General features: G+C 44.3%; 1 protein-coding gene across 1 annotated transcript in view; it reads right to left on the bottom strand.

The window, feature by feature from the left end:
- Nucleotides 1-13,733, bottom strand: part of SORCS3 (sortilin related VPS10 domain containing receptor 3) — a 538,724-nt gene that overhangs the window by 367,108 nt on the left and 157,883 nt on the right. Inside the window, exon 2 of the mRNA XM_019725085.2 lies at nucleotides 3,423-3,490. Within this exon, the coding sequence (XP_019580644.2) occupies nucleotides 3,423-3,490 (68 nt within the window). The remainder of the gene's footprint in view (nucleotides 1-3,422; nucleotides 3,491-13,733) is intronic.

Genomic DNA, 13,733 nt, shown 5'->3' on the forward strand with positions numbered 1-13,733 from the left:
GCATCCTCATCAGCATAGGAAAGGGAGTGGGAGACACAGACCTTTAGTGGCTGAGCGGAAAAGACAATAAAAAGTCAGAAGACACGCTGTGAGGCCCCAGCCAGTTGGAAAATTCCCATAAAGTGTAGGAGCAGCCCCTTTCCTCAGTCATATTCTATCCAGGAGTTCCTAAGCTGGGCTTTATCAGACCCAGGAACCCTCTGAAGCACAGCACAAAAATGCATTCTTATATAACACTTATCCAGAGGGAAAGCCCATAACATCCACCAGCTTTTCAAATCCCTAAAAAAATATCACACCGCATGGAATCTGTTATCTGTAAACTACACCCTAAGTCACCCGTTTGGTTTGGCCCCTTCTCCGACTCTGGTGAGTCTCCGTACTTCCTACCTGGACCAATACCCAGCTTGCCTCCTGCTTGGCTTTCCTCTCTCCTGCAGGCCAACCTTGCCTGGCCTGTTCCCTGTGCTAGGACCATTCTTCCACTATTCCATTTGCCAAATTGCATCCCATCCATCATTCCAACACCCAGCTCAGAGAATCTTGTCCACAAAAAAACACCTCTGGCTAGGTTGAAATTGATATTCCAATTCCCCCCCAGTCAGCACAAGGGACAACATTCTAAATCACACCTCTCTTTTCCCTATCCCCTGCCATTACCCCTTGAAGATCTCTGTTAAGTCTTAGATACGTCTTGGCACCATTGGTACAATCTCTATCACATGAACCTCTGCAACAATGGATCCTTACAAAGTCAATAATGGAATGAAAACTATACAAACAGGGTTATCGCAATCATTAATTATTACAATTAAGTCAGCAGTTCCTGCTGTCCTAAGTGTTTGTTCATTTATTATTCCATTGAATCCTTACAATCCATCCACTAATTTATTTATTGAGCAAACATTTATTAGGTCCCTCCAAATGCCAGATATTGGCACTAGGTGTTGAGGATACAGCGGTAAATTAAAATGAAAAAAAAAAAAAATTCTCTATATGCTTCGATGGGAGTGTAGGTAGATAATAAATAAATCAAAAAGTAAATACTTAGCAGGCCAGAGGGTGGTAAGTGTTAAGGAGTGATGGAAAGTGAAGTCCCGGAGCCAGGCCTCGCTAATTAGGTGAGCAAAGAAGGGAAGGACTGAGGGAGTACCCACCCGGGAGAAGAGGCCTCAGGCAGAGGAAGAGCCAAGTATAAGAGTTCTGGGGAAAAGAGACCGGTGTGTACGGGGAACAGAAGCAAGGATGTGCGGCTGGAGCAAAGGTAGGTTCTCCGACTTGTATTTAGGGAAACTGGGACTTAGTGAAGTGAGTTGAATGGTGCCCCTCCACCCCCCCAAAAAAAATATGTCCACGTTCTAACCCCCAGAATCTGTAATGGGGACCTTATTTGGAAAAAAATGTCTTTGCAGATGTAATTAAGTTAAGGATCTTGAGATGAGATCATCCTGGATTATCCTGGGCCCTTATGATACGTGTCCTTTAAGAGCCAGAAAAGGAAAAGACAGGCATGGAGGAGGCCACGTGAAGATGATGAAGGCAGAGAATGGAGGCATGCAGTCACAAGGGATGCTGGCAGCTACCAGAAGAGTCTCCTTAAGCCTCCTCAGAGGAAATGTGGCCCTAAACACACCTTGATTTCAGACCTCTAGCCTCCAGAACTGGGAGAGAATAAATGTCTGCTGTTCTAAGCCACCCAGGCTGTGGTGCTTTGTTATGGCTGCCCTAGACACTGATCAGAGAGGTTAAATAAAGTTCTCAAATGTACAGCATTCTTTGGGTGGGCAAACTGGGACTTGAATCGTAACAATTGGCCATCGGGTGATCCTTCGGATCACTCAGCTGTCTACAACCTTTGGTACACACCAGTGAATATATTGGCTCTGATGACCATGGGACACACACTGGGTCACTTAAGAGCCTCTAGCATTAAGTACCTGGCCTTGGCTCCCTGGCTTTGCCTGGCCACCTCCTAAAAGTAGCCCAATCTTTCCTGAAACATGGGCTGCCAGCTACAGCTGTTTCCCATTGTAAGGACAGAATTTTCTGGCTTGTTTCATTATTTGCACCATGCAGACAGCATGGGAATCAGGCTGAACGGATCACCACGGTATCGCTGTGATTGGGCCTGAGGGTAAGGTTTCTGAGGCTCTGATTCCCTGGCAGTCCCACCTGAGTGGCAATAGGCTTGTTTTCATCGATTAGAGGCAGGCTGGTTACTGATACCTCTGCTAATTTTCACTGAGCAGCAAAATTAGGTGTTGGACATCCTATGCAAATGGAGGCAGGCCTCAGTCGATAGAAGCAATTAACCCCTAAATATTTAATAGATGCTATGACTGCTGCCCCTCCCTGCAAACACGCAGAAAGGTCAGACTAAGAAGAAGCAAGGTGCACAGACACTCATGCCCCTGACCCCTCTGCTCCAAAACCCCAGGAAGCCCTCAGAACAGAGTAACCAAGTCAATGACCTTTTGTGTCAGTGTCCTCCCCAGTCTTCACAAATAACAAAGCAAGCAGAGTAGATACACAACTCTTGAGTCCCATGGACAGAAAAAGCATAGAACGTGAAGCACCAACTCAGTGGCTGAGAACACTTGCCGTTATCCTGCGTAGCCGTGAGCCTGAGTGCGTATATGCATGTGAGGAGGTATACGGAAAGGTGAGTGTGCCGGTGTTCCCTCTCCAGGGAAACTCCAAGGCTCATGGCTTCAAGCCCTCCCTGACTTATCCCACCCACAGCCCTCCTCTCCCTCTCCCACATGCCCCCGTGTCCCATCACGGCTGACTTATCCAGCACACACAATGGGTGCAGTGCCTGGGGCACAAGTGCTTTCATTTCCTTTAAAGTCAAATTAAAAAATGAAATTTTAGGCTGAAAAAAATGTTTGAATATATTTGTCTTCACACCAATGCACTCGTAGAATAGATCTTTTAATATGATTTTATGGAGGAAGCAGCCTACTAAAGCTAGGGACCATGAAAGTCATGAAAGTCACCGCACAGACCTGACTCCCACATAGGTCTGTGCTCCTAAGGACAGCCGTCTCAAAACCAATCAATCTTACAGACACGAAGGACTAAAAACAGTCCCTCCTACAACAGCTCCCTTACCAGGGTCTCTCCTTGTGTCAGGCACGCTCCCTTGATCTCTCCAACCAGACCCGTGTCCATCAAAGAATGAGACACTTGAGGAATGCAGAAGTAACAACACTCCCAAGGAGAATGCGTGACAGGACCCAAAAGAGATAAGCAGAGTGCTAAGGGAATTCACAGGCGGGCGCGTGAGTTCCCAGGGCATTAAAGAGGGCTTCCAGGACGCCCATCTTCAGCGCCTCCCAAAACAGGGGTCCCAGCTGTTTAGCTGGCATTGCTCAGGTGAGCGAGCCAAGGAACTCCGTAAGACTCTCTAATTCACTTACCTCCAAAGTGAACTCTCAGTCACGCTGCCCAGGTTGAAGTCATACAGCTTCGTCAGGATAAGTATAACCTGTGAGGAGGGTTGAGGAGGAGGGCAGAGGAGAGGAACAAAAGGGGAGAAAAAGGAAGCTTACTTTAGTTTGTGTAACAAGATACAGTGCATCTCAGATCACCCAGAGGAGGGCTTAGCCGTTATCCACTGAGTTCAGGGGTATTATAGGATCAAGCAAGGGGGGCAAATAGTAATTTAATGCATCCCCTAACTGGTAGCATTTATTTTAATCCTGAAGATGCTTTGCATTTGTAATAAAACATGCCAACAGGAATTAACTGGGTATCTGCAGTTGTTTTTCCACATCTGTCCTCCTTTGAGGTCAGGCACAGGCCGGCTGGTTCTGTTCACTAATATGGTCACCCAGAGATCAGAGGACGGGCTTGCTTTGATCTGGAGATGACTCTAACTTACACACTTGGGCTGAAAAGGTAAGAAGGACCTGGGCCTAATTCTGTCTACAAAGGAGTTCAAAGGGATTTTGTGTTTCCATCACTAGGGCCTCGGCAGCCATAAATACTTGAATGGCAGGCAGGTCCAGTCCCCAACAGCTTCTGATGCCATCTGCCATCTACCATGCAGCATCTGTCCCCATCATGGAGTAGGCAGGTCATTGGACTCCAGTGGACTCCAGGACCGCTTTCCTGACTCCAGTTGAAATGACAAAACCCAGAAGGACTCTGTACCTGTCAGAGAGCTAAAGCTGCCTGTTAGCAGTTTGCTGAAATGGTCTGGGGCTGGTCAGTCTGGCCTCTGACTTTTAAACTTCTCCAGCTGGGGATTTGGATATCAGACATTTCCCTGCCTGCCTCTCATGTGCCTGGACAATGGCTTAGGCACAACTCCGTACCTACAAGGGTGCTAAGCGCATGCACCTAAATCGATGTTAATCAAAACGCAGGTGCCTAATATACGATGTCTGCTGGATGCGTGATAATCCAGTTACACATAATTGTGTTTATCTAAATTTAATGCACAACTCATTTCACTTTTCTCAGCTCCTTCCCTTTCCACAATTTAACTTCCTCCAGTTCATTTGCACAGCAGCCATTAAACTCTTTCTGAGATAATGAATTTCTGCTACCAAGATGGGCTTTCCCATTCTAGGTATCCATTTAAGATTAAAGAAAAATAATCAGCCATTATAGTGAACACTTTTATGGCACTTAACTGACGACAAAACGCACTTTGATATTTATTCTCATCTCCTCATGGGGTGGGTCAGTTCCATTTCCGATTATTTCATGTAAACTAAGAAAAGAATTAGAGGCAAGGATGTGACCCATTATAGGCCAAAGAAAGTCTATGGCAAAGTTGGTTTGGGACATTCAACTTTTCTGCAGGGCCATTGCTGGAGAGCTCATAGGTCTCCCCTCTGATTGTGTCCTGTGATGGGGATGGTGGATTAGCAGGAAACAGTGAAGCCAAGAAAGACATCAATGGCATGGTATTTGTCGAATAGTAAAATCTACCCCGCCACCTGTCCTATTAGCATAATACATCAGCTAGGAGTGTGTATCGCATGCAAAAACGTTCTCCACAGTCACTCAGCCGTCCTTCCCTCTCCCATTCACAGAGAATTTCTTCATCTGTTAAATTCAGGGGCTAATGAAGGCAAGGGACTCATCCACACCTTCCACAACCAAATGCCTAGTAATGTGCCAGATAATTCCTGTTTTGTTGAATTAATACACACACACATACATACAACAGACTTCTTCTCCCCTTCGTTTTACCTTCTTTCATCTACAAAGCCATTCTCACAGTCAGTATGCAAAAGCAAAAGTGGCTATATGTAAGCCATCTCAAATTCTGGACAAACGGAAAACTACGCTCTTCAAGAAAGAGGTCAGCACACCCATCTAGAGCTCCACAGGAGCAAGTCCGAACACTTCATTTTCTCCCAACACCCAGCCTGCAGGGACATCGAACAAGCTCCAAAAAGGGCAAAGTCCACATAGAGAGAAGAAAAGAATGTTGGGGGTTCCACTTAATTACTAGAGCGTCTAACAAATAACTGGGTTTGGAAAACCCTTCTAAAAACCCAGAGCCATTCTCGTTCTATCAGTCTCCTTACCCAATGCTTGGACCAGTCTCCTGCTTTCCTTTTCTTCCTCCATCTTGTCTGTCCCTAATGTTGCTTGTGTATCTCATTGTATCTTGGTGTCTGCTTCTTGAAGGATCCAGACAAACACAGCCTTCCAAACCTCTATGAATATTATTTCTGCCTTCAGAGTAGAGAGTTTCAGTTCTGCCTGAGTTCATGGACTTTCTTGATTAGAAATCTTTCCTGGCTCCCTCCATCTAAGGATGAAACCCAGATTCCTTAGCCTGGTGTATAAGGCACTCCACCGTCTGGCTCCTCCAACCACTTTTCCCCAGTTCTCAAGAAACTATCCCCTGCTTTAGCAATCCAAGTTTCTCAAGGTGCTGCAAACTATCCAAATCCATTCTCACATCTATTTGCTTTTTTTCCTTCCGTATAATTGCATCATTGCCTGTCCTTTCATTACCACTGCATGTGCCTTCCCGTTGTTCAAGAAATAGCTCAAAATCTACCTGCTTCAGGCAGCCTCCCAGGACCATCCCAACCATCAGAGTTATTTCTCTTCTGAAGTCCTATTGTGCTCAAATTCAAATTTCATAATTTGCTTCTTAGTTAGATACTACTTTGACAGTGTCTGGATGTCACATGAGTTACCTTCTCAACTGGATTCTGAATGACTTGAGGAAGGGTTTATGTTTTGCACTTCTTTCTCCCTTGCAGAGAGACCCAACATGTCAAAGGTTCCTAAAAATAATCATTTTTGAGTCAATGAAACATTAACAGAGTTTTGGTATAAATTATAGTCTTCAGAAAGCGATGGTATTAATCTAGTCTATTACCCTCATTGTACAGGTGGGGAGACTGAGGCACAGAGAGAGGAAGTGACTCAAGTTAAAATCCCATTAATATGTGACCTTGACCAAGAGTCAAGGCTACTATTCTTCCTACTCCGTGAGTAAAGCTGGAGCGTAACAGTCAGTGGGGAGCAGTGACACAGATTCCCTGGCCCCACTCCCAGCAAATATGACTTAGTGGGTCCTGGATAGAGTCAAGAATTCTTCCTGTGGTGACTGGAGGACCACAATTTGAGCAATACTCCATCACACCACGGTTCCTCTCCAAACGCTATGGTGAAATGACACCACACATCCCCCTTGCTGAGCTCCTGACCTAGAAAAGCATCATTTCCTTTGAATTGAGTTTAACCTAACAAAGGAAGCAGGCAGTAGGGGAGGATGTCTCTGCAAAGTCACCTCAGCATTCCCCAGAGAAAAGGTCCCAATTCATGTGACTGAGAATTGAGGGCCTGAAGCGTCCTTTCCCCGGGAGCCAGCACAGAAGAACAAGAACAGAGCTATGAAGAGATGATAATCTAACCTTAGCATTGAAATAGTCTATGCCAAGCAAACAAAACTAAGAGCCAAAAGCCAGCCCACCCAAAAATCAAAAGCCTGCCCACCCCTGGTTTCTCTCACCACTCAAGAGCCTTCCAACGGTTACCAGGCAGGAGGGAATTACCAGAGAAGAAAACTGAAAGCACAAGGGATAAACCCACCTAAGAAGCCCCAGGCTGCTGGGTAAATACTCAGAATAGAAAGAGAAGATGCAACTGTGCCTCAGGAATCACCAGGGCATGGATGTGGCGTGCAGGAAGGGTGAAGGACCCACAACAGAGTCTGCCTTGACTCCCCTCCAGCAGAGTCCCCCAGATGAGAGTGAACTCAGATTCAAAGAAGGGAAAACACATTCATTGAAGCCCTCCAATGTGCTAAATACTATGCCGGATTCTTCTCAAACCTCACAACAAACTTGAGACTGAGTGTTATAGCCTCATTTTACAGATAAGGAAACTGAGTCCTAAGAACTAAGCAAATTGCCCCCAAGGTACCCAACTACAGAGCCAGCATTCCCAGCCAGGGCTACAGGACTCAACCATGCTTGTTCTGCTCTAATGAAATACTCCTCCATTCAGCGAATATTTATGTGGGCTTTATATGCAAGGCAATGAGTAGGAATACAGAGAAGAAAAACATACCCTTGCCCTCCAGGAGTTTATCACTCATTCAAGGATTCTACAGCATCTCTTACGTGAGTTAGAAAGATACCTGCTGAAATCTGGAAATCAGGGAGGAATCCAGGGCTCAAAGCCCAGGTGTGAAGATCACTTTTTTTCATTAACCATTAAATTTATTTTTCAAATTAGTTTCAGGTGTAAAAAACAACATAGTGATTAGACATTTATTAGACATTTACCTCACAAAATGATAACCTCAATAAGCCTATTACCCAACTGACACTGTACATAATTATTACAATGGTATTGACTATATTCCCTATGCTGTACTTTATATCCCTGTGACCATCTTTTTTCAATTTAGTTGATATTCAATATTATTTTATATTAGTTTCAGGTGTACAGTGTAGTGGTTAAACATTTATATAATTTATGAAGTTATCCCATCGATAAGTCTAGTTAGTTACAAAATAGTCAATAAGAGTGAAGATAACTTTGGATTTCTTTCTTCTTGGAGAAAAAAAAAAAAGGAAACAGAGATATGTACTAAGAAAAAAAACTAGACAAATTGTTGAGAGACCCAGGTTCATCCAATAAGCTTTGGCAAATAAATACCTTTTTGTCCTAACAGGCTATAATCCTGGAGAGATTTTAGACAGCAGGAGAAATGAAAAGAAATTAGAATAATTCTTGAGTAAATAGCACTTCTCTCTTAATATAAGCTATATACATACAGACACACACATAGATAGTAAAGAAGCTCCCAGATATATGTGTATGTAAATATAGCTAGAAAAGCTCATATATATTTGCAATATGCTTCTCAAGTCTCACAGATGTGTTGTGTGTGTGTATATGTGTTATAGCTTTTAACACATTGGGTTAAAGTGATTTCTCCATATGTCTGTCTTGTCTCGTAGATTATGACCACTTGGAGGTCAAAAATCAAGTCTCATTCAACTCTGCATCTGCAATACCTCGCATACTGCCTGCCATTTGTCAAGTACTATATAAGGTCCATTAAATGAATTATAAACAACAATACAAGAAGGGATGAGAAGATAAACGTATGAAAGAGGTATAGATGATGTGCTATAAGAGTTGATAAAAAGAAGCAACTAAGTCCAGAAAATGTGATCAGCGAAGTCTTCATGAAGGAGAGATTATATGACCTGGGACCTAGAGCATGGTAAGAATTTGGATATATGGAAATGGAACCATCCCTCCCTCTTTCTTTTCTTTCTTTCTATATTTAAGGAATTATATTATAATAAGGGACTTATATAAAAGGTAACAAAAGGGACATGGCTGTCCTCTTACAAAGTTAGTTAGTGCTGTCTTTGTTGACTATCCACCTCCAATTTTCTTGTCCCCAGGCATCTAGTGTGTTCTGCTGCCCCCAGATGCTCAGGCCAGCCCTCAGCTAACTGCCTGATCTTTAGACACTCACGATGCCAGTTATTAATGTCTTTATTTCTTATTTTGCCTTCTTTCTTCCATTTATCCATTGCTGCCTTATGCTCAGCACAGCATACGATTCTTGGTGATCAAGTAAGCAAAAGAGAACTGATTCCTGTCTTGGTGAAATGTAGTCTTCCTCAACCTGCTGCCTTCCAGATTTATCCGTATTTGAACTAAGGAGTCCAAGTCCCTGGCAGGGTTGGAATGAGTGATGTTTGAGGGTTGCGGATGCTTTCTACCCTCTCCCACCACTTCCTAAGTAAAAGGAGGTACACATCCTCAGAACTGCAGACCAAGAAGTTTCCGTTCCGATTCTACCTGAGAACCCTTCTAAATTTCCCCATGTCTACAGTCACTTACCCCATTGGGTCCAGCTGGCTGCCTCCCTGACGGGGCTCGTGTGGCAGCACGGGAAGATAGGGCACTTGGAATGAGACAGCTGCACGCTAAACCCCATCTTACCATTTGCTACTACGCAAGCCTGCGCACCTTATTTACGTTTTCAAAATCTGCTCTGATTTCCTGAAAGGAGGATAATGATACACTTCCCCTTGCGCACCTCCCAGCATTGTTGATTCAAATCAAATAAGGGAAGCTGGCCTGCTTTATAAGCTGTACTACACAAATATGAGTTTTTAGTATAACAATTATTCTTCCAGAGACCAGGGTTTCCTGCAATCTTTATTTGGTAGGAGGGAAGGGGAGAATTTCGATTCTAGAGTTGCAAGCTCCTTCTTAATAAAAAATAAATAAAAAAGCCCATCCATTCTAGACCCCAATGGCAATACAGGAGGCTGCAAATCAGATGCAGTGTGTTGACCTGGCTCCTGCACTCCGCTTCGGAAGGAAGGCAGGAGGCCCCGGGGAATCCCGTCCTCTGAAAGGATAATGCATAATCTGCAAATTCATAAATCAGTAGGAGGCTCTCACCCGTGAGCATAGTCAGTGAAGTGAGGGCCTTTAACGCCTGTAAAATTTTACTCTGAAGGAAAATTACCTAGTTCATTAAACCTTCCTGAAATCTTGGTGCCTTTAAATCATGGGGTTCTCTACATGTCCCCCTCCAGTTCCCCCTCACCTCTTACCACCTCATTCTGGCCCTTAACTGATCGTTCTGTGTTTTCAGCCAATTGGAATAGAGACGGTGGCTTTCTTTGCCCAAACTAGTTGACAAGGGTAACGTTACAAGGATGCTAGAACATGCTCCTCCGGGATCTCCTACAGGAGTATATTTTTCAGTCTCGGCAGAGTCTGAAACCTGGGGTCCTCCTCCCACCTCCAGGAGCATCCCCCAGGGAACAGAAATTCATGTTTGTAATCCATAACCCAACTGACCCCAGTACAAGACTGCCTGGGCACCAACTGGGTATCCAGAACTGTGTTGGGTGTGTGCCAAATTCCGAATAACATAAGCAGTGCTCCCTGGCTACCATGAGTTTGCAATCTAGTTGAGAGGACAAGGAAATACTACAAGAGGTATCCGTTTTGTCATATGTGATGCATAGAATTTCACAAAACTGTTGTCCCCCTCCCAGTTTTTTTTAAAGGGCATATCATCAACTCTGTGGCTCAAGATAAAACCTCGCATAACCCTTGATTCTTCCCTCATCCCACACAGAGCAAGATAAACACCGAATCATCTGAAATCTATGGTGTCCAAGGTATCATCCAATTTCAGGTGCTCATACTTTTTTCATTCACTCACTAACCAAACATGTATGGGATGCGTCCTGTTTGCCAAGTGCTGTGGATTCAGCAGCGATGCAAACAAAACAGGCTCTTCATCCTCATGAAGTTTACATCTGGCAGAGGAGATAAACAAACAAGTAAGAAGGTAAGTGACACAGTAGTCAGATGACGGTGAGTGTTATGTGGGGGAAGAAGTAAACCGAAGGAGAAGAGTAAGTGCTCATATATAAGGACGGTCAGGGCTATGCAGGCTCCAGCAGTAAATAAGGAGCCCAGGAAAGTCCACTAAGAAAACTGACACTCAAGGAAAATCCGGAATGACGTGAGGGATGAAGCCATGTTGCTATCTGGGTAATAAATATTACAGGCAGAGGAAGCAGCAGATCCAAAGACCCTGAGGCAGGAGTGTGCCTGGCAGATTCAAGAAACAGCAAGAAGACCAATGAGGCTGGAACTGAGTGGGGAGAGCAGGAGGACACGAGGTCAAAGAGATATTGGGAAGCTTAGGTCTTGCTGGAACTTGTGAACCATGTAAGGACTCTGCCTCTTATGGAGTGAGATGGGAAGCTGCTGGAGGATTTTAATAGAGGACTTAAGTTTTAACAGGATCACTCTGGTTGCTGTGTTGAGAAAGGCAGTCAGAGGACAAAAGTGAAATAGGGTCCTGTTTCAATCATGCAAGTGTGGGTTAGGCCAGAGCAACAGCAGTGGACAGGAACAGGGATGTGATGTGAATATATTTTGAAGGTAGAGCCAAGAAGATTTGCTAACAAATTGAACGCAGGATGTGAATGAAAGAGGAAAACCCTCAGAATTTAGGACTAAGCAATTGGAAACATAAGAGTTGCCATTTTATGAGATGAAGACTACAGGAGACGGAAGTTTGGAGTAAAGTTTAGAAGTTTAGCTTTGGACATTAAGTTTGATAAGCCTGAGAAAATTCAAATGAAGAAGTCAAATGGTCAGCCAGATAAATGAGTCTGGAGTTCAGGGAAGAGAGTCCAGGCTAGAAACACCAATTTGGGAGTTGTCAGTGATTAGATGGTATTTTAAGACTTGAGACTAGAATAGATCACCAAGAGATGAGGTGTGGACAGAGATCCGAGGCTAGAAAGCTGGGGCATTTCAGCATTTGGAGATTAGAGAATTAAGGAAAGGAAAGCAGTATGTGTTTGGACCCCTTGAAATTGGCACAGTGGACATTTGTGTCCTGTGTGAATACTCACCAAATGGTATTTACTACAGAAGAGACTTTCAATCATCAGAAGGATAAGAGAGCCCTCTGTTGAGGTCTTCAATCTTTCCCCAGATACTCCTAGGTTTGCTCTGTGGGCTCTTGTATAAAGTGGCCATTGTGACAGAGATAGATGTTTTGGCCTAGATTTGACGTGGACTTCCCCTCACCACGGCTGATGCAGATATCACCACTGGTGACTCTCCAACCTGCCAACATCAGAAACCAATGCTGAGCCCACATTATGGAACCTGGTGACAGGTTGATACACTGCACCCTTCCCATAACATAGAGGGAACAATTTCCTCTCATTGGAATTGCTTTCCCTGCCTGCAGTGACTATGCTAGAGCCACAATCTTTCCATTTCAGAATGCCTTATTCACTGTCATGGTATCCCATGCAGCATCACTTCTAACAAAGGAACTCATTTCACAGCAAATGAAGTGCAGTAATGGGCATGCCCATGGAATTCACTGGTCTTACCATAGAGCTCATCACCCAGAAGCCGCTGTTCTGAGACAGTGGTTAACTGGGCTTTCAAAGACTCAGGGACAGGACTAGCTGGGAGCCAACACTCTGTGAGCTTGTGGTGCTTTCCTCCAGGATGTGGATTCGACCAATATGTGGTCAAAATATAAAGGTCCAAGAAGCAAGGGGCTAAAGTGGAACTGGTCTTCTCATTATTACACCCAAGAAGCCATTACATAATATATTTTTCATGTCCCCACAACATTGGGCTCTGTTAAATGAGAAATCTTGACTTCCTTAAGAAGGCAATTGTCGCCAGGAGACAAAACACCTGCTCTACTGCACAAGAAGCTGAAACTAATACCCAGCGCTTTTGAGCTCCTCAAAACTACCGCCGAACCAATGGAAAAAAGGAGGTGACTTATGCGTAGGGGATGGAAATGGATGCTCACAGCAGCTAAAGGGGTGGATTGTTATGTTTCCTTAACCTTGGCCTGCTTTTCTGCCTATGTATGATAGGTAACCAGGACCCTGAGAATTGTATTTCTAAGCCTCTCCTGTCAACTGGCTTCTAATTGGACTCTGCCAATTGTGGGGGGTGGGGGACTTGCAGGGACCAGTGGAAAAGAAAGGGAAAAGCTACTCTCTTCACATATCTGTGTTCTGGTGACAACCCAACAGTAACAACAGAGCCGCTGGTAGCAACAGCAGTGGTGTTGGTGACAGGACGTGCAGGCGCTGGGGTTCCTGCTTATGTCGCTCAGCACACAGCGGGACTCTGGGTGGCAGAGACTCTTGGCCTCTTGTACTGTTTGTCCTCCTCCTGTGCAATGGTGTAATAGTTTCTGCAATTACCAATCTTGGAGCAACATTGCCTTTCTTTTTCTTGTTCCTCCAGCCTTTCTAGCACTCTTGTAATCAATTCCTGCATTCAATGTCTTCTGTTAGCAGTACTTCGAGTCAGAGACCTTCCGTGACACACAATGGTCTATGATATTAGAGGAAACCCAGAAGAGTGTTCCGGAAGCCAAGTAAAGAAAATGTGCCAAGGAAGAAGGAGTGCTCAGCGGTGTAAAATGTTGCTGACAGTCCATGTACAAGAAAGATTAAAAACGGACCATTGGATTTAGCTACTGGATGATTATAAAGGCCTTCAAAAGAACTAGTTTACTGATTTCGGATCTTCATCCCTGTTCCATCCTTACATCAGAATGACTTTTCCAAAACGGAGGCTCAAACCTGTTACTTACTGCCCAATAATCTCTAGTGGTTTCAGGCTGCCTTGAAGATCAACTCCAAATTCCTTATCACGGCATAAAAGGTCTTTCTCAACCTGGCCCCAACTGA

This window comes from Rhinolophus sinicus, linkage group LG07 (genome assembly GCF_036562045.2).
Source record: "Rhinolophus sinicus isolate RSC01 linkage group LG07, ASM3656204v1, whole genome shotgun sequence".
In the NCBI taxonomy this organism is placed as follows: Eukaryota; Metazoa; Chordata; class Mammalia; order Chiroptera; family Rhinolophidae; genus Rhinolophus; species Rhinolophus sinicus.